Source organism: Anolis carolinensis, chromosome 5 (genome assembly GCF_035594765.1).
Source record: "Anolis carolinensis isolate JA03-04 chromosome 5, rAnoCar3.1.pri, whole genome shotgun sequence".
NCBI classification, from domain to species: Eukaryota; Metazoa; Chordata; class Lepidosauria; order Squamata; family Dactyloidae; genus Anolis; species Anolis carolinensis.
In genome coordinates this window covers 98,277,626-98,298,485 of record NC_085845.1, presented here as the reverse complement: position 1 = coordinate 98,298,485, position 20,860 = coordinate 98,277,626, and the positions used below count along the sequence as shown (strand labels likewise).

The window sequence follows — 20,860 nt, the reverse complement described above, 5'->3', positions numbered from 1 at the left end:
AGGGGAATTTTGGGAAACTGCAGAGTGAAAGAATTTAAATACCACTCTTTCCTGCTCTCTGATTTTCTGCTAAAAATTGCACTCCAACCAAGCCCTGACATAAGGTTGCAAAGTAAACAGAGTATTGAGAAACCCATCTTTTCTACAGTATTTCTACTTCAGTGGAATCAAGAAATTTCATGCATAATGTGGCAATCAAAGTAGGCCACCTTCCTCCTCCTCCTCCTCTTTTTCTCCTTCTTATTGTACTAAAGGTACTTGTTACACCCCTAGGCAGCGAGAGCACCGAAAACCAACACAAAGACCAATAACAATATAATATCTTTATTAAAGCAATTAAAGTTCCAAAGGGAAATGAGCAGCAAAGTTGAATAAGCAATTGACCTTTCAGGAAAGATCAAAATTAGTCCAATAAGTGAAAGTCTTATGTCCAGTATTAGAGTCCAAAGTCCAGAAACCGAAACATACTCAAACTCGGCTTGAGTATTGAGTGGGGAAAAGAGCAAGTGGCAAGAAGAGTTATCCAGAATAAATGTCCAAAAGCAGGATTTCAGGGCAAAGCAGGAACTAGATGTACAGGAACTAAAACGCAGTCCAAACTTGGCAAGGAGGTAGACCGGCGCCCAGTCTACTCAAGAGTAAGCGCACCTTCAGGCCACTTGGATTTCAAGAGCTAGAGACGATGATGGTTCTCAGTCAGAAGTAAAGTTGTCACCGCGAAGGAAAGTTCTCAGCGCAATACTTTTATTGAAGTTCATAAGCTCCCCCAAACCAGGTGCCTGACTCCCTAAAACTTCCCAAGAGAACTGAGCTTGACACAGTTACTGCACCAGGTGTCTAACTCCCAAATTCTTCCCAAGAGAACAGGGCTTAGCCATAGTCACCACGCTCCGCTAATCTGGCGCTTCTCCATAAACTTTGTCTTTGTGATCTTTCTGTTTGTACAAATGCCCTACGATCAAACACTAAACTTTCCAGAGAATCTGGGAGAGCCGGCACTGTTTCAAGGGCATTCTTAATTGGCTCTGGCTCGGAGATGTCAACATGAGGCATCTGGAAAGGAGTTGAATCTTGCTGACGTGGGAGAAAACCAAAATCTTCTTAGTCCTGGTCAGAAATGGCCACAGGGTCAGGGGTCAAAGGTGCCCTAGGCATCACAGTATTGAATATATTCCCTCACTGAACCCGGATGAACCTGAGAAAGGGGGAGTGTAGTGATTCAGTCTATAAATTGAATATTTTATGACGCGTTAACATGACATCTATAAGTCATGAGGTTTTTATTGCTCTTGCCAATAGATAGAATTTTCATGGTAATTTCTGTGAAAAAATAGGATTGCTTAATATTTCAACACTTCAAATCTATCATTATTCTGAGATGTTGATATTTTAAAAGAATAATCATGCACAAATACCCTAAGTGTCAATTTTTAACAAAAGATTTTCCTAATTTTTCTTCCTTTCCAAAGCATGGATGTAAAAGGAAAAGCCTTAACCAAGTCACTAATCTTATTCCCTTAATAAATTAGGCTCTTAAGCATCCCTGAAAAAGATGTCAAAACAGCAAGGCTAAGGCATCTGTCACTAGTGCCCTTCTGTTTCCTTGTAGATAACTCTTGGAGAAAAAGATATGATAGAATTGCTTTGCATGTCAAATGACAACCATAGCAGGAGGTGATTACAAATGTTTCTAGTGGGCAAGATCACGTAAGTAGAATACTGCAATGGCTGCAAAATTTTCAAATTGGGGAATAATGACAATGTTGAGAAGAGCCGTGGCTCAGGAGCATGGTATATATTGAACTTCCAAAATATCCTAGGTATTTCTAGTTGAAAGGATGCTCCCAGATTGATGATTGGAAAGGTCCTACGATCTTAATACCTTGTTGCTAGTCAGGGGTGGACTGGACACTGTTTCGGGCTTGAATATGGTCTGCATACCCGACAGAATTCAAACTTGAACTAAAAGAGGCACATCAATTATATTTTCAATCCCAATTCTTGGGATTGTCAAATTTGTTCTGCCTTGGAGAAAGTAATAGATATCTTTCACACATATTCTCCACAAGACAGTTCCATTACATTTTCTCTGTTGAAAATATAATTGATATATGTTGGGTTCCTATTTTAATGTAACATTTAAATGATACTTCAAACATTCTCTATATTTTGCAGGTTAATATCTGGAAATAATTTTGTCTTTTTGTTACTGTGATAGCAACTAACTTCATAAAAAAAGCCTAAGAAGCTGCTTCACACATTGTAGATTAAATACATACTGTTAATTGAAATCGTGGAAATCAATATGGGCAAGGAAGGAACTATTTTCCAGAGAGTAAAACTCTGTGCAGAGCAGAAAAAGATTAATAATTATTTAAGGGAAGGAGAAACTAGAAGATGTATGTTTTAGCATAAACTAATTTCATCAGTTAATTAACCCTATCACAACTTATTAGCAAGTTATTCAGTTTAATAAACTTTTTCCATGGTTTTTTTAATGATAGAACCAATTAGAAAATGATTTTTATAACCCAGGAACAAAAATCATGTTACATAGTGTAATCTGTGGATTCTTTCAGAATAGATAAAAAATATCTGAAAAGTTCAAGAGATAAAGGTTCTTTCACTGACTCCTAACTCAAAAAGGATGGACAAACCTGGCCAGCAGCTTTGACTGATACATGTATACTCTCATAAGCCATGTCCCCTTCAAGCTATTCAACTTCAGAACAGAGAGAAAAGGAAGATCGGCTAATCTGACCTCACCATTTTCTATCCCCTACATGTGAAAGAACCCCTGAAACCAAGTGTGGTCAACAAAATGAAATAGTCAGAAAAGAGGAGATTGGTGAAAGACAGAAAAAATCATTTTGAATGGAGTTTAGAAAAAGCTTGGAAGCGATCTATAGCAGATTCAGAATGTTCCTTCTTACTTATGCAAGATTTATCTGGCTAGCTTTTTGTTTTACATGTGTATTTTGTGTTGAAAAGTATTTACCTGCTCTTCTTTTTGTGCTTAGAGAACTTAATCATCTTCCTTCCATGTTATTTCTACCTCTATTATTAAATTTTCTATTAAAGAACTAATGCAGTAGAATGCCCTTTCGTTAACTGAGCTATACCTGTAACGTAATGAGGAAGCAGATTACTATACTAAATAATGTGTTGGCTATGACACTACTGAAGAATTGATAAATACATTTTGCTTTCTAGAGTGAAGACACTCACAATTATTCGGTACTGTGTCTTGCAGAAAGCATTATGCCATCGTGGGACACAATTGTTGTAACTTGCCTCTACATCATACTTATGGCAATATTGTTCTTATTCACTGCTTTTGTCTGCCTGTTTGTTCTTATCTATGCATCTAAGCTTCTCTCTGGCAACAAGGAGGATTGCTGAGAGACTACTACATACAAACTCCCAAATGTAAGTCAAATTTTAATGACTCAATATTCTTACATTAATTGATCCTCCAGCATTTAATTTTTCCCCAGAATATAGATTTGCAAGGCTCTTGGGTTCGGTGTAGCATGGCAAAAAGCTGTACTAATTTTGCACTGGCTAGGAAGGTCATTTATAAAAGTTTGTCTGAATAAAAGTCTCCCAGTAAATAAAAATCCATCATCTCAAGAGAAGTCCAAGTCAAGTCCATTTATTTATTTCATGTCAAAAGCATTGCATGAGTAAGTATAAAACTGGTAAAATAGAGGGAGCACAAGTGGATAATTTTGGATCAAAAACGGGCAACAGCGACCACATTATCAGTGGCTTTAAACAATTCTTCCTCTGTACATGAGGCAGGGCATTGTGGGCAAGCATACAGATGCAGAGTTGTTTGTTCTGCTCCACAGTTGCACAAAGTGGAGGATCCTTCTAGATAGTGCCATTTTGCCAGGTTGTCTTTTGATCTGCCCACGCCACTTATGAGTCTATTTAGGCGCTTCCAAGCTGTCCATTCTTGGTTTGCACCTGGAGGAAGACCCTCATAGGGGGCCATCCAGTTGGGATTTCCCGGTTTAGCTGCCCAGAGGGATACTTTTGCTGTTGTTGGGGGAACATTAAGAGGAGTGGTGGTTCTCATGAAACTTTTCTTTGATTTGAGTCTACTGGGAGAAGGTAGATAGCCATGTAGTGGATTGTTTTCAGAGTGTTCAACTTTATTTCTCTCCAGTTAGCAGCAACTTCTTGTTGCACATCAGGGGGAGCAATGCCAGCTAGCTTATAGAGTCCATTACAAATCATACAATTCCTAGAGCTTCATTTTAGAATTCATTCAATCATTCATGTAAAAATTCTACATATTGCGGTATAAATGCCTAAAGGCGCTTTCTTTCAATTTATTTAAGAAAGAAACAAAATAAAACAAGTTTTTTTTAGGATATATGAAATTGAAAACTACACAACCACGTTATCTACTACTATAACTAAATGGCCATTGAAAACAACAAAAGCAAAACCATAAAAAACAAACATGTACAAACGTCACACTCTGTATTGTCACACTCTCTATCTTGTTCATTTTCTCTCCTTAAATAATATCATACATTCAGACTTTCGGTTTTTGAACCAGTCTGCTAATTCATGAATCCTACAATTTACAAATGCCACCATCGTTGTTGTGAAGTGGTGATCTTTCTTAGTCAAAGATTTCTCCTTAATCAGCATAATCAAATTGCCAATTTCACCTAGTTCAAAGATATTAATCAGCCATTCTTCATTAATTAGGATAGCTAGATCTTCCATCTCTGAGTGGCAGTTACCATACATTGTAAAAATCTTCCAAATTTTCTTTCTAAATAGTTGTTCAGCAATCCCAACAAAAAAGATCTGGTATCATAATAAATTTCACTTTAACAACATCTTCCAGCATCAAACATATCTGAACCCAATATTTCTGAGCTTTTCTGCAAGATCCCCGATAACATTAAATACTTGTGGGAGAGGATATAGCAATTTCCCGAGAAAATATAAACTTTCAGAGGATTATTTGCTGGTTTATGTAGGTATAATACCATGGTAGGGATTAAACAGAGATACATAGAAAAGTAAGTGCAATGTGTTGTTCATAAATTGCTAATTATCCATTCAAGAAATGTTTATATGTAACTGAATTACATATAAAAATGAGATCGGAAAGCTCATGTTTAAGAACTTATTCATATTAGTGGTCCTTTTCATGATGCCGTTTGTTTCCCCATCTCTTCCAATAACATGAAATAGAAGTGGAAAACATATTATACAATGGTGTTGGTAGATAGGCTATTAAATACATATGTTAAAGTGGGTGGTCCAACCTAGGGATTGTCTACATTAACCATTTAAGTCAGTCTGGAACTGGTTTGGGGAAAAAACTGGTTTCACTAGGTGGGTGATTAGGGATTTTTCAGGAATTTTCTTGCAGGATTTTTCCCCATTTTGTGGAGATTTGCACTAGTGCTCTCAAGACATAAGGTTTTTTAAAAAAGGAAAATGACAGAAGTAGAGGTAATAAATTACCCCTTTTGTTCTGGATTTTATGTGCTTCACCTACAATGTACTTTGCTTTTTGCTGAGTCCATTTCGTCTATGGACTGGGGCTCAGCAGGAACCTGGGGCTCACTGGTGCACATTAAGGGGCTTAACTTGGACTTTCCCATACGTCTGCTTGATGTGAATTACTGCCCTCATTTTGAGTTGCAGCACATGGTGGTGTGCATCTTGTAGCTGCCACTTTTAAATCAGATTGAAGCTGTATTAAATCGTTTGTGTAGATGGGGCCCTAGAAATGCCCTGTTTTCCCTGCAATATGTATTTGTCAGTATTTTTATTGCAGAAAAACCCTTATTCTGTTATCAAAAACATTTTTATGAACAATTCCTTTTAACCTACAGAAATGAGAACTTCAAAAAGGGGAAAGCAAAGATTAATAATCTTTATTGTCCAGTTTATGCCTTCTTTGTAAATTCAGACAAACTTTTAATACAGTTATTTTGTTCAAAAAGGTCACACAAAATATCTATAGCGTGGTTTTCATTATTTTTATATGTCAAAAGGATTGTATTTCTTCATTAGATATCTAAAGAAAGCTAAAACACATTTCTACAAACAAACCTCTTTGGTGAATATTTGCTCCAACATCACCGACTAGTGGTGTTAAACTGAGTGTAATACTGGCCAGAAGGAAAATTTGTATATACTTCTTCAGCAAGGTGTGTTTGCCTGGAAAGAAACAAATTAACTTTATTAATAATAACAATTTAATAATTTAATAAATGTTGTCTTATATACTGTGTCTTTTTCACTAACACTTAACAGTTATCACAAAAGATGCAGTTGAACTTGTGTTAAGCTGGCAAACTCCAATAAGTAACTATTGATAGCTATATGTTTCTAGAATAATAATAAACGATTAGCAAAAGAATTAACTAACATTGCACACAGCAATGTTATAGCTGATTTAATAATACAATAAAACTGCAACATAGTTAAGCTTGTCTTTATTTTCTTTTAATTACTGTATTTCAATATTAATATCAAGTCAATACAGGTTTATGGTATGGTATAGTAAGAGGTATAGTATTAGGCCTATTTTAATAGTAATTCTCAAGCAATCAGAAACTGAGAGTCTACTGTATGTTTGTTTTTAGTGCATATTATCACAAACAGTGAATTCAACCTACAGAAAACTGTGAGGAAAACATTATATTGGCAGATTATGTTAAAACCCGAGATACATTTCCGCCCAATATTATGTGATGCAACGTAAGAGGTCTAAAGTTACCTCACAGATAGCCAAGGCACAGGAGGCTTGCATGAGTAGTAAAACAGCAGGATAAAAAGACACAGATAGTACTTCAGTTAAGAATATTCTTCAGAGCCCTGAATGGTTGTTTTAGGGTATATAACACTGATGTGACCTTACTGTCTACCTTACTGTCACAGAAGAGTCAAATGCAATAGCAGATAATTTTCTATTACAATTCATATTATATTATGACTGGATAAATCCAAACCAATTATTCTGCAGAGTGTTCAATATTCAGATCCTCAGAATATATATAAGCCTCTATAAATATTTGGAGCAGACAGATGGCAACAATTAGGCTGAGCACTTCAGATCAAGCGTGACAAGTTTAAACAAAACAGAATAATTTTCCGGTCTCTTGTCAAGAGTTAAGAAAAGCCGTATCAGGTTCTTGATCTAGGCCATGCTTCGTAAATTCTGGGTCCTGACCCCAAATGGGGTTCCCTTAGCTCGATGTTGGGGCACGAAAAACTGGGGAACAGTTAAAAGTTTCTGAATGCCACCCATACACAAATCTGTTAGCAACAACATGCAGTGTCTATAGTGGACTTTTTTTTGAAGCAGAAAATGCTTCAAAAAAAGGAAAATCCACCTGCTTAGCAAGCCTTGAAAATGCCAATTCATTATCAGTAAATGTTTGATTTTTATACCTCTTTTAGATACCTATATATCCAAGGTCACATAAAAATTTATTGGCTGGAAAGGGATTGTGGATGGAAAGTATTTAGGAACCCCTGATCTAGAGGACGGGCCCCTAAGAAATTTAATATGGAGATGCTAGATGTCGGAGCCTGAAGAAAAGCAGGTAAAAGAAAACAAAAGAGGATTTTAATCTTTATATCAGTAAAAGTAACTTTGTTTGCAATGTGGCAGAGCTCTTCTTTTGAAAGTGTAAAGAACAGTATAACCCAATATATGGTGATATATCCAATCTGGGGCCTCTGGTGGCACAGTGTGTTAAAGCGCTGAGCTGCTGAACTTGCCAGGTGCCAGGTTCAAATCCCGGGAGCGGAATGTGCGCCCGCTGTTAGCCCTAGCTCTTGCCGACCTAGCAGTTCGAAAACATGCAAATGTGAGTAGATCAATAGGTACCGCTCTGGCTGGAAGGTAACGGCGCTCCATGCAGTCATGCCAGCCACATGACCTTGGAGATGTCTATGGACAACGCTGGCTCTTCGGCTTAGAAATTGAGATGAGCACCAACCCCCAGAGTCGGTCACGACTGGACTTAACGTCAGGGGAAACCTTTACAATTACCTATCCAATCCACAATATTCCTAGTAAAAGGATCCAGAGTTCCTGCCAGCCCTTACCTAGCTTTCTGCTCCTGGGAGAGCTGTACATTAGTATTATCTAATGCTCTCCGAATTTCTCGATTCTGACGCTGCTGATGACGTTCATAAAGTACTTCTGCCCTTGCTTCCTGAATACGCTTTCTGTCCCATTCTGCAGTTCTTTGACATTCCTCTTCTTCCAACCTCTGGGTTAAAGGGGAAAAAAATATGTTTGTCTTGGGACCAGCATCCAAATTAAAATCTTGGTTGAAAATGGGAAGATATATATTAATAATGGTGATACACATATTTATAGAGCATGCTAGGGCATTCCCAAGGCATCGGTAGTAGGCATGGAAACTATGGAGATCAGAAAGAAGAATGTTGGCCTTTTTTCAATGCCATTAAAGAATATAAAATATTGTAAATTCATACCAGTTTCTCCAGAACTTGTTGCATCTGAATATCACGTATTTCTTTCAGCTGATCTTGGTTCATCCCTTTCCATCTGTCAACAACCACGCGTCCTGGACCAAAAGAGCTAACAGCTTGCTGTGGGTTTTCAGACAACAAATCTCCTTTAAGTAGGTTTGCAATCTCAGCTACGTTAGCTTCTTGTTCTTGCTGTTTTTCTAGAAGTCTTTTTTCTTTAGTTTCAGCAGCCTTAAAAATGATAAGAGGAAAGCAAAATGCACCCAAATAGTTGGCCATCAATAGCAATTCCAAAACAAATATATCTTCTCTATCTACCTGCAAAGTTCAGCAACATTTTACAAAAGTGATTCACTAACAGAATGGCTTATTTCATTTATATATATATATATATATCCATGCCTGTTTGCTGCTGCCATACTGTAAATCTGAATTCTCATGGGTTAGGTGTAAAGATAAAAACTATGTGAGTAATGGCAGTTCTACTTGCAAGTAAAACAACAACAAAAAAAACCCAAGGCTAATCCCCACATATCTGTCAAGGTATGTCAAAGGAATAATAAATCATTCAATCTTATTTTGATGGGTTTTAACTGCGAATATTTAGCGCTTCTTGTGTTTAAGTCTACTTTAATTTTGCATGTTTGTATATTTTAAACTGCATACTAATGCTTTTATATAAAGTTGCTTTGATATAAATCTCCCTTTGGGGAGATTTTTTTTTTTATCATGTCAGAAGCAAATTGAGAACATACCGCAAGTCGCTTCTGGTGTGAGAAAATCGGTCATCTACAAAGATGTTGCCCAGGGATGTGTTACCATCCTACTAGGAGGCTTCTCTTATGTCTCCGTATAGGAAGCTAGGGCTGACAGATGGGAGCTCACCCGTCTTGTGAATTCAAACCAGAAATAAAGCAAAGTATAAATATAATAATAATAATAATAATAATAATAATAATAATAATAATAATAATTTGTTTTGAATGAAATTCCTCAAGTTGAGGACCCAGAGTTTGGAAATTTTATTTTTTTGAATTACAAATCTGAATTTATACTCTGAAAACCTTTTTAAAAACTCTACAATATACAAAGGTCAAACAAATCAAATATCAGACATCCTCACTGTTTATTCTGCATCCTATTGGCAATTTATTAGAATAGGAATCTCTCCTATTGGCTCCTAAACATACTAATTTAAATAAGATTCTTTCGTGCATACAATTCTTTCAAGTTTTTTTATTGCAAGACCAAAAAGTTCTAAAAAAGATATAACCATTATAAATTTGATGTGTTTTTATGTAAAAACTAAGCAAGGTCAATAATAGAAATTGCTTTGTTTTGGAACAGCACTGGAAATATTTAATAATTACAGTCTTTTTATCTAAAAAATGTCTTCTCTAGCATAGCTTGATTCCTGAACTGCGAGGAATCATCTTAAATCTGCATTCCAGGTGTTTGTAATAAAATCCAGATTATCTGTTTTGAACAAGGTTATATGGCAGTTCCGTTTAAAGCAGATAATGTGGATTATCTGTTTTGATAATCTGGATTATATGATAGCGCAGAAGAGGCTTCAGAAAAACATGACAGGACTAATTTTGATTGTCTTAAGAAGGCCAATAAACTGGGCAAAAACTAACAAAACAAATTTCAGTTGAAAGAAATGGAAGGTCCTCCATTTAGGCAGGAAAAAGGATTCACTGAGTATCTTACTAAATCTCAAAAAGATTAGAAATCAAATATAGTGTGTGTGAATGGCCTATAACAATGTTAGCTACACTGAGTATCAACACATGTACAACAGAACAAATTAAGGGCCTCCAGTAATTAGAACTAAAATTTACCAGAGCTTTATTGAAATCACAGGTAGCAACACAAATTGCTCGTCTTGTTTCTCCATCGATTCTTTGTAGGTTCACAGTTTTTTTGTCAAGTTCCAGTCTGTGCTGGTTGTGGAGATCATCTAAATAGTGAAACAGAATTGCATCAATGTACAATGGTGATATAGTCAATTAGGGCTGGAGAAACTTCAGCTCTTATTTCATTTTCCAACCCATAAGTCATGGGGACAAAAACTAGAACTGTAGGAATAAATGAATAACTGCAAAATTGTAAAATAAAATTATATTTTAATTCAATATATAAAAGTATATACAATAACATGCTATTAAATATGTAAGGATATGGAAAAGGACAACTAAGGCCCCTTTTACGCTGCCATATAATCTAGGTTATCAAAGCAGATAATCCACATTATCTGCTTTGAACTGGATTATTTGAGTCTACACAGCTGTATAATTCAGTTCAAAGCAGATAATCTGGATTTTATATGTCAGTATAGAAGGGGCCAGGGAGATATAGTTAGATAAGGTAAAGGTAAAGGTTTTCCCTGACGTTAAGTCCAGTCATGTCTGACTCTGGGGGTTGGTGCTCATCTCCATTTCTAAACCGAAGAGCCGGTGTTGTCCGTAGACACCTCCAAGGTTATGTGGCCGGCATGACTGCATGGAGCGCCCTTACCTTCCCGCTGGAGCGGTACCTATTGATCTACTCACATTGGCATGTTTTCAAACTGCTAGGTTGGCAGGAGCTGGAGCTAACAGCGGCTGCTCATGCCGCCTCCGGGGTTTGAACCTGGGACCTTTCGGTCTGCAAGTTCAGCAGCTCAGTGCTTTAACACACTTCGCCACTGGGGCTCCTTATAGTTAGTTAGGCCCTTATTTGGGCCGATCTACATTGCTTTGGACTTGATTATATTGCAGTGTAGATTCATATAATCCATTTCAAAGTAAATAATCTGCATTACCTGATTTGATAATTTGGATTATATGGCAGTGTAGATCCAGCCTTTTCTATATAGAAATGTAGTTCTTTCAATTAAGTCTTTTGTAACTGATAAAGCTTGACTCTGCTCCAAGATTGATGAAGCTTATTCGCTCTACTGCTAGCTCAAGAAGCTTCTGATCAGCTAAAACTGCTGTTGTTGTTGCTGTTTTACATTTTAAATGCTTTTTCCTTTTTTAAAATTACCCAATGATTTCTAGGTTCGCCAGCATGATCCTGTAGTTGACATCCAGCAGAAGCATCAGAGAACTTAGAAATATCTAGAGAACATATTTTGGTCACATATAGGGTAGCAGCAAATACAGTAATCTGCAGACAATCAAGTCTCTGAATGCTTAATCTGCGAATGTGAAGGGATGCCTATATAAATGTGAGTCCAGACATTAAAACATTGTCAGAGATTAAGTTAGTTTGTATGCTTAACTTGACATTCTGCATTTTCTGTACTCCCTATGTTAATAAATGTGTGTCTGAGTTGTGATACTAGATACCTCCAAAAACTGAATTAAGGAGAAAGGTTGTGGTTTTCTATGTATTTCTATTATCGTCTGGTGGGACATTTAGTAACTTAGTGAAAAACTAAACAATTTCCAAACAAATGCATAATTATAGGTTCACTTCTTACCAGCATACTTTTTATCTGCCAGTGCATTTTGCCAGTCTTTGTGTTGTTGCAAAAGCCATTCTCTTGTTTGTTCCTGTTGAAATTTCCATCTATTCTCACTGTTTAAGTCTTCTCCCATAAACTTCTGCAAGCCAGAGATGGTACATCGGGGGTCATTATCGGCAAGACGAGCAGGAGTATCTTTCTTTAGAGCTTGTGGGTCAATTAAGTCAAATTCACGTCGTGTTTCGAGATGTTGATATTTCTGACGAAATTCATTGAGAGCTTTATTTAGGATTTGAGTGTCTCTTTTCTGTCGTTCATCAAGAATACAGAGGATCTTGTCATTCTGTTTCATTTCTGAAGCTAGATTAAAAAAGTTATGAGATACATTAATTGACTTTTACCAATAAAAGAGTTACAAACTTGACTGTCAACAAGAAACTTGCTTATGTTGCTTCCAATTCCATGTGTGCACAAATGGATTCAGACACCTTGTTGTTCCAAATTCAGTGCCTCTTACAATTATAGCACAGTTTTTTCTAGATTTGCCATACAGTTTTAAGCCTATTTCTTGAGTGATGTTCTAGGCACTGCACTAAGACAATAAGCCTCAGTGATGAGTAAGACTTTCCTTCCAATTGTTTGAATAGTTGTTTAATTCTTAAAACTTAAAGATAGGGAAAACAGGATCTTTGCTGATAACTAGTAGGATATTGAGACACTTACACAGATAGCACACAATGCACAGCCATGCTTCAGATCTCGAACACATTGTGCTATGTTTTATTTTTATGGTAGTCTCACAAGGAATCCTAGAAAAGACATAGTCTGCGATAACTTTCCAATTAGATTTTGTGGACCTACAGTTCCCACAATTCTTGATTTCTTTTACCTAGGGAATTAAAAGACTGCATTATTATTTTAATTCCCTAGGTAAAAGAAATCAAGTTTAGTTTGATAGTGTATAAATTCATTACAGTCAGCCTTCCACATTCTACCGGAAGCTGACTGCAGAGATTCCTAGAATGGTGTTCTCTCTAAAAACCTATAGCTGCTCCAGTGTGATCGGATGAAGTTAGCACATAGTAGTACTGGAAGGCATAATGATTCCTAGAAAGAAATTTTTAATCAAATATGTGAATAATCAAATCTGCTGAAGTCAAATCCACAGATGTGGAGAGCTGACTATAGTTCTGAAAACTATCTGTCTGGATCTAATTTGGATTATTTCTGTCTTGCTTTTTATGTATTGTGTTTAATTTGAAATGTATATAATCCAACTCCACAAGAGCAAATTTCTAACAAAAAGGGATGACAAAAGCAACCAATATCAATAGTTTCATGGTAAATTGCAATATTCAAATAACTTGCTCTGTCATATACCAATTGCCGCATCACAGGCCTTCTGAGTAGCTTCTCGGATCCTTCTGTCTTTGATTTGAGCATCCAAAGCTTCAGTGTCAATCTGTCATAAACAGAAACAAAGCTGTGGTTCAGATGTACAAGTCTAATTTTTAGAAGCAATTTCTGAAAATAACCAGCATCTTTGAGATTGAAATTTATAAAATAGATTTTGATATATAAAAATGGTAGTCCGTTTGAGCAGAAAAAGATATAAAGATGTCTACAGTACTTTTGAGATTAACAGAAAGACATCTCTAGTGTAAACATTTTTGAAAGTTTATGCTAGTAATGTATTTCTCTGGGCCCTTCCACACAGTCAGAGTATAAAGGAAGAAAATCCCATAATATCTGCTTTGAACTGGGTTATCCGAGTCCACACTGCCATATATTTAAGTTCAAAGCAGATAATGTGGGATTTTATTCAGTTGTTTGGAAGGGGCCTCAGTTAGTTTCATCATTATTACTAGTTTCTGTTATATATTTTAACACCAAAACTGATTAGCTGATCTATTTTAAAAGTAATATAGTGAGAAAGAGACATTTTAATTTCTTTTGAAGATTGTTCCTTATTTGTAAATCAAATTGATTTGTAATTGAGATCTACATATTCAATGATCACACCAGCTAATACACATTTTGGTGCTTCAAATGTTTGCTTTGTTTCTGGGTATATCTGACCTGCTGGTTTCAAAAATGGCCCCAGTTTTCCCCTATTGCCTCTAGATTTTGAGATGCAGCACCCACCAGTCTACCAACGATATTTGATCCTGTTTTAATGTTTGTAAATTTATAAATTTATGCATTTAATAAAAGCTGCTTTGAGTTTCCTTGTGGAGAGAAAAAGTGGGGTACAAATAAACATAATAATTCAGACTGGATTTGTTTAGAGTGGGATATAGGTGTATAATCATAGCAAACATCTTTTATATAGTTTTCATCCTTGTTCGCCATGACCTTACTCAACTGAGTGTACTCACCATCTCCCAAGAGTGCTGTGAACATCGAACAGGGCAACTTGAAAAAGGTATCTGTGATCACCTCAGAGAATACATATGTAACAAATAATGTAATTAGAATAATAGAATCATAGAGCTGGAAGTGACCTCACGGGCCATCCAGTCTAACCCCCTGCCAAGAAGCAGGAAAACTGCATTCAAACCACTCCAGACAGATGGCTATTCAGCCTCTGTCTAAAAGCCTCCAAAGAAAGAGCCTCCACTACACTCCGGGGCAGAGAGTTCCACTGCTGAACAGCTCTCACAGTTAGGAAGTTCTTCCTAACGTTCAGGTGGGATCTCTTTTCTTGTAGTTTGAAGCCATTGTTCTGCGTCCTATTTATACATGGCCATCATGTCTCCTCTCAGCCTTCTCTTCTGCAGGCTAAACATGCCCAGCATTTTAAGCCGCTACTCATAGGGCTTGTTCTCCAGGCCCTTGATCATTTTAGTCACCCTCTCCTAGATGCATTCCAGCTTGTTGACACCCTCCTTCAACTGCGGTGCCCAGAATTGGACACAGTATTCCTGGTGTGGTCAGACCAAGGCAGAATAGAGGTGTAGCATGACTTCCCTGGATCTAGAGACTCCTATTTATGCAGGCCAAGACCCCATTGGCTTTTTTAAGCTACCGCATCACATTGTTGTTCACGTTTAACTTGTTGTCCACGAGAACTTTAAAATCATTTTCACATGTACTGCTATCGAGCTAGGCGTTCCCCATTCTGTATCTTTGGATTTCATTTTTCCTGCCTAAGTGGAGTATCTTGCATTTATTTCTTTTGAACTTCATGTTGTTAGTTCTGGCCCATCTCTTCAATCCGTTAAGATCATTTTGAATTCTGCTCCTGTTTTCTGGAGTATTGGCTATCCCTCCCAGTTTGGTGTTGTCTGTAAACTTGATGATCATGTCTTCTAGCCCTTCATTTAAGTCATTAATAAAGACATGGAACAGAACAGGGGCCAGGATGGAACCCTGCGGCACTCTGAAACTGGAGCAGATATGGATCTGCTCCTATTTCTAATGGGTCCATTCTATTCATAACACATAACTGGTGGCACAGTGTGTTAAAGCGCTGAGCTGCTGAACTTGCGGACCAAAAGGTCCCAGGTTCAAATCCTGGGAGCGGAATGAGCGCCTGCTATTAGCCCCAGCTCCTGCCAACCTAGCAGTTCGAAAACATTCAAATGTGAGTAGATCAATAGGTACCGCTCCAGCGAGAAGGTAACGGCACTCCATGCAGTTATGCCGGCCACATGACCTGGAGATGTCTATGGACAATGCCGGCTCTTTGGCTTAGAAATTGAGATGAGCACCAACCCCCAGAGTCGGTCACGACTGGACTTAACATAAGGGGAAACCTTTACCATTATTAAAAGCAAACAATGCTTTTTTTCAAATATCCCGGGCATTGCCCGGTACCCAGCCAGGAATAATAAGAAGTGTGGGAATTTATTTATTTCTTCTTCACGTCTAAAGTTCAGCACCCCGTTCACTCATCTGCACCTGCACTGGAGAACGAATGTACAGTAGAGTCTCACTTATCCAATACTCGCTTATCCAACATTCTGGATTATCCAACGCATTTTTGTAGTCAATGTTTTCAATACATCATGATATTTTGGTGCTAAATTCGTAAATACAGTAATTACTACATAGCATTACTGTTTATTGAACTATTTTTTCTGTCAAATTTGCTGTATAACGATGTTTTGGTGCTTAATTTGTAAAATCATAACCTAATTTGATGTGTAATAGGCATTTCCTTAATCCCTCCTTATTATCCAACATATTCGCATATCCAACATTCTGCTGGCCCGTTTATGTTGGATAAGTGAGACTCTACTGTAATTTGAGACGGCCTTGACTGCCAGGGCTCACTATCAGAGAACCCTGGGAGATGTAGTTGTAAAAGGTCTTCCGCCTTGCCAAACCACACATCCCAGGATCCCAGAGCATGGAGTCCTGGCCGTCCAAGGGATGTCCAAGCCGCGTCCAGCCAGCCTTACCCCGATGATCCTGGCCCGGGCGTCGAACAGCCGGCTCTGCCTCTTCAGCTCCTCGAAGCGCCGCCTCTGGAGCCGCATCGCTTCCGCCACGTCTTGTCGGTTGTGGTCCAGCTTATCCATCGCCGTCGCTTGGCTGGTTCTCGGAAACGCAAGGGAAATGCCTGCCTGGGCCTAACTAGTGGCTTCCTTTTTAAAGCGGGAGCAGCAGCATCAACACACGGTTGCCAGGAAACCTTGGCCACGCCCCCTTACTCCTCGCTCCTCCCAAGGAACTCTCTCCCCCACCACCTTACACTTCAGAAGTCTCATTCTGGTTAAAGACGAGCATAGGCAAACTTGGGCCCTCCGGGTGTTTTGGAATTGTGGGAGTTGAAGTCCAAAACACCCGGAGGGCCAAGTTTGCCCACGCCTGGTAATGGAAAAGCTCACTGCCTCATATTTTCCCGCGCTTTTCTAACTGGAGTCTCGCTTTGTAATCTCGCGAGAATTGTTTCCCTCGGCGCGGTGGCGAAAGGGCCGGGCTGGTCTGGCGGATTGGCCTCAAGGAAAGTGGGAAGGTTTTTGCAGTGAAGCCCCTGATCCGTTCCTGTGGCCTTTGAAGAGGAGGATTTGGGTTATTATTAAAGACCTCTGCTTTAAAAAAATAGCCAGCCATCCAATGTTAGTTTTGTTATAATACCAATAATACAATATAATAATATTAATTATATATTATACTTTATATGTAATATTACTAATAATATTACAATATATTGATATAGTACAATATAGTAATTTATTGCCAGTATTGTACTATGCTAATAATATAATATTGTATGTAAATTTAATTTGTAAGCCGCTCTGAGTCCCCTTCGGGGTGAAAAGAGCGGGATATAAATGTAGTACAGTAGAGTCTCACTTATCCAACGTTCTGGATTATCCAACGCATTTTTGTAGTCAATGTTTTCAAAACATTGTGATATTTTGGTACTAAATTCATAAATACAGTTATTACTACATAGCATTACTGCGTATTGAACTACTTTTTCTGTCAAATTTGTTGTATAACATGTTTTGGTGCTTAATTTGTAAAATCATCACCTAATTTGATGTTTATTAGGCTTTTCCTTAATTCCTCCTTATTATCCAACATATTCGCTTATTCAACTTTCTGCCAGCCCGTTTATGTTGGATAAGTGAGACTCTACTGTAAATAAATAAATAACTTAAATAACAGGCTATCTACAATTGGCACTTATACTTCTGAGGCCTATTCTGCACTGCTATAAACAATCCAGATTATCTTCTTTGAGCTAGATTATGTCCTCTTCCACACAGGCCCCTTCCACACAGCTGAATGAAATCCCACATTTTCTGCTTTAAACTGGAATATGTGGCAGTGTGGACTCCTATCTCAGTTCAAAGTAAATATTGTGGGATCGTTTGCCTTGATATTTGGGTTATATGGCTGTGGGGGGAAAGCACGTGTAGTATGAAATCCCAAATCTGCTTTAAACTGGGTTATATGGCAGTGTGGACTCAGGGCTCTTCCGCACAGCCGTATAACCCAGAATATCAAGGTAATAATCCACAATATCTGCTTTGAACTGGGTTATCTGAGTCCGCACTGCCATATATTCCAGTTCAAAGCAGAAAATGTGGATTATCTGATTTGATATTCTGGGTTATATAGCTGTGTGGAAGGGCCCTGAATGGCAGTGTAGAAAGGGTCTGAGTCAGAAAATAGTGGGACATAATTTTAGCTGCTGCTTGCTGCCTGTTTTACTATTGATTTGAACAACATACTAGCCAGGAAAAAAAGGTTTGTGTAAATGTTTTATCTCTTTTAGGGCCCTTCCACACAGCCATATAACCCAGAATATTAAGACAAATAATCCACAATACAGTAGAGTCTCACTTATCCAAGCTAAACAGGCTGGCAGAAGCTTGGATAAGTGAATATCTTGGATAATAAGGAGGGATTAAGGAAAAGCCTATTAAACATCAAATTAGGTTATGATTTTACAAATTAAGCACCAAAACATCATGTTTTACAACAAATTTGACAGAAAAAGCAGTTCAATACGCAGTAATGTTATGTTGTAATTACTGTATTTAAGAATTTAGCACCAAAATATCATGATATATTGAAAACACTGACTACAAAAATGGCTTGGATAATCCAGAAATTTGGATAAGCGAGGCTTGGATAAGTGAGACTCTACTGTATCTGCTTTGAACTGGGCCTCTTCCATACAGCTGAATAAAATCCCACATTTTCTGCTTTGAACTGGAATATGTGGCATTGTGGACTCAGGATAACCCAGTTCAAAGCAGATATTGTGGGATTTTCTGCCTTGATATTCTGGGTTATATGGCTTTGTGAAAGGGTCCTGAGTTAACTGAGTCCACACTGCCAGTTCAATGTGGATTTTATGTAGCCGCGTGGAAGGGGTCTTTGGATCTTTCTGTCCACAAGAAATACTCAGCCAAGTGCCAACATGTCTTTCCTACTGAAAAGCATGCAGCTTGAAAAGAAAGAATACATAACAAACATAAACAGAAAAAAAGTTGTATACAGTTGCAAAAAATCCCACATTATATGCTTTGAACGGGGTTATATGGCAGTGTGGACTCATAACCTAGTTCAAAGCTGATAATGTGTATTATCTGCCATGATATTCTGGGTTATATGGCTATGTGGAAGGGCCCTGAGTTACACCTTTAAAATGGCCGTGGCAAAAAAGCATTCAAAATGAAAGTTCTGCTGGTTCCGTCGAGAAGCCTCTCTGGTCCAGCATTGCCTGCATATTCAAATTCATTTAATATCCATTGTATCGCAAACTTTGATTATTAGTATTCCAAGTATTAGCTTAGCTGGGTTGTTATTTTAGTTATTGCATTCTATTTCATGATGAAGGGGAAAACTACATTTTATGTTCCAAGATTCCTTCTTCCCACTTCCATATTAATGATGGCGTGTTCTTTCTTCATCCCCTCCTCCACAGATGGGATATTTAAAGCTTTTGGTTGTGGAGAATTTCAAATCCTGGCGAGGGAAACAATGCATTGGGCCATTCAAGAAATTCAGTTGTGTCATTGGTCCCAATGGTTCAGGTAACGTACATGAAGGCCTGAAAAGAAGGCCTTCCTATCCTCTCCAGAATGTTCCTAACATTTCTCTCTTCTAGATGTGTAGTCAAGCCCCTTCCACACAGCTGTATAAAATCCACATTGAACTGGTTCAAAGCAGATATTCTGGGTTATCTGCTTTGATATTCTGGCTGTTTGGAAGGGGCCCTCAGTATTTGATCCCTAAAACAGGATTCTATCCTTTATTAGCTCTGCATATGACTGGGTTTGTTATTTGTTACTCCATGTACATGATGTTCAGGTGCAAGAAGCAAGTATCAAATGGCTTTAATACAGAAAATATTTTTATTATATTATTATTATATTATAGCCCTAATTGCTATCTGGTTAATGAAAAGAAGCCAAGTTCAATAATTATTTCAAGTTGACTTATTTCTACTTATTTATTTCTATATAGTTAGTTTGTATTCAAGGATGATTGCGACCATTAAAATAATGGTAAATCTCAGCTTGCCCATGCACCAGAATTCTAAGAAATTATAGTGAATCCTAAGACGAAAATGGAAATTTCTATCCTCTTCTCTGGCCACATTGGAAGAGAATGAGAAGTGTGCAAGGCCAGGGAGAGATTACTCTTAGTTTCATAATGCTCATTTAATGGTTTCGTATTAAGTTTGAAACAACTCAGAAATTGATCAGAACACCTCTAGCTGAAATTGGTTAAAAAAAATAGATGAAAGTAACATCCTGCTCTATGGAGAGTAAGGAGGCAGGAGTTGTGCAGTTCTCTCCAGGTTTAGAAATCAGTTCTTTAATTAAAGTACTTTAATTGTCAAATCTGAAATTAACATATAGATGCCTATATTTGTCTAATCCGTATTAGAAATATGTAATATACATATTTTGTACAATTGAAGGAAAATCGAATGTAATGGATGCCCTTAGTTTTGTAATGGGTGAGAAGATAACTAATTTAAGAGTGAAACACATTAGAGAGCTGATACATGGGGCACATGTTGGAAAACCTATTTCATCAACTGCAAGTGTAAGAATGATATACAGAGAGGAAAATGGAGAAGAGAAAACTTTTGCAAGAATTATTCGAGGTGGGTTTTTTCCCTAAGTATCGAATACATAGCTTATATGAAAATATAATTGAGTACATAAAACTCCTAATGTTAATTTATTCAGTTAAAATATACTATCTAATTGTTAGTGTATAAATTACTGGGTCAAAAAGTGAATAGCAAATTTTTCATATTGATTGCAGCTTTGCAAAATGTGATCTATGATCTAGAGCAGGGGTTCTCAAACTTTTTCAACTGTGGCGCCCTTTTTGAAGCAAAAGTTTCTTGTGGAACCCCAAGAGTGGCAGATGGATGGAGCGTGTTGTGTGAATTAATTCACACAGGGCAAAAAACAAAAAAGAAAGAAT

General features: G+C 37.5%; 2 protein-coding genes across 6 annotated transcripts in view; one reads left to right on the top strand and one right to left on the bottom strand.

The window, feature by feature from the left end:
- Positions 1 to 3,639: 3,639 nt before the first annotated feature.
- ribc2 (RIB43A domain with coiled-coils 2) lies at positions 3,640 to 16,688 on the bottom strand. Its single transcript, XM_003221429.4, has 7 exons — positions 16,354 to 16,688; positions 13,328 to 13,409; positions 11,963 to 12,307; positions 10,338 to 10,456; positions 8,497 to 8,724; positions 8,101 to 8,267; positions 3,640 to 6,201 (listed from the first exon to the last, which is right to left on the bottom strand). Exons 1-7 carry the CDS (start codon positions 16,471 to 16,473, stop codon positions 6,120 to 6,122), a joined length of 1,143 nt encoding a protein of 380 aa, XP_003221477.1. The 5' UTR covers positions 16,474 to 16,688; the 3' UTR covers positions 3,640 to 6,119.
- An 88-nt stretch (positions 16,689 to 16,776) lies between these two features.
- Positions 16,777 to 20,860, top strand: part of smc1b (structural maintenance of chromosomes 1B) — a 56,290-nt gene continuing 52,206 nt past the window's right edge. For 4 of the 5 annotated variants that reach the window (XM_008111384.3, XM_008111388.3, XM_003221430.4 and 1 more), the window contains exons 1-3: positions 16,777 to 17,013; positions 19,341 to 19,449; positions 20,343 to 20,531. In XM_008111384.3, the coding sequence (XP_008109591.2) occupies positions 19,341 to 19,449; positions 20,343 to 20,531 (298 nt within the window). In that variant the 5' untranslated portion in view covers positions 16,777 to 17,013. The remainder of the gene's footprint in view (positions 17,014 to 19,340; positions 19,450 to 20,342; positions 20,532 to 20,860) is intronic. The other variant, XM_008111385.3, reaches the window with a different exon arrangement.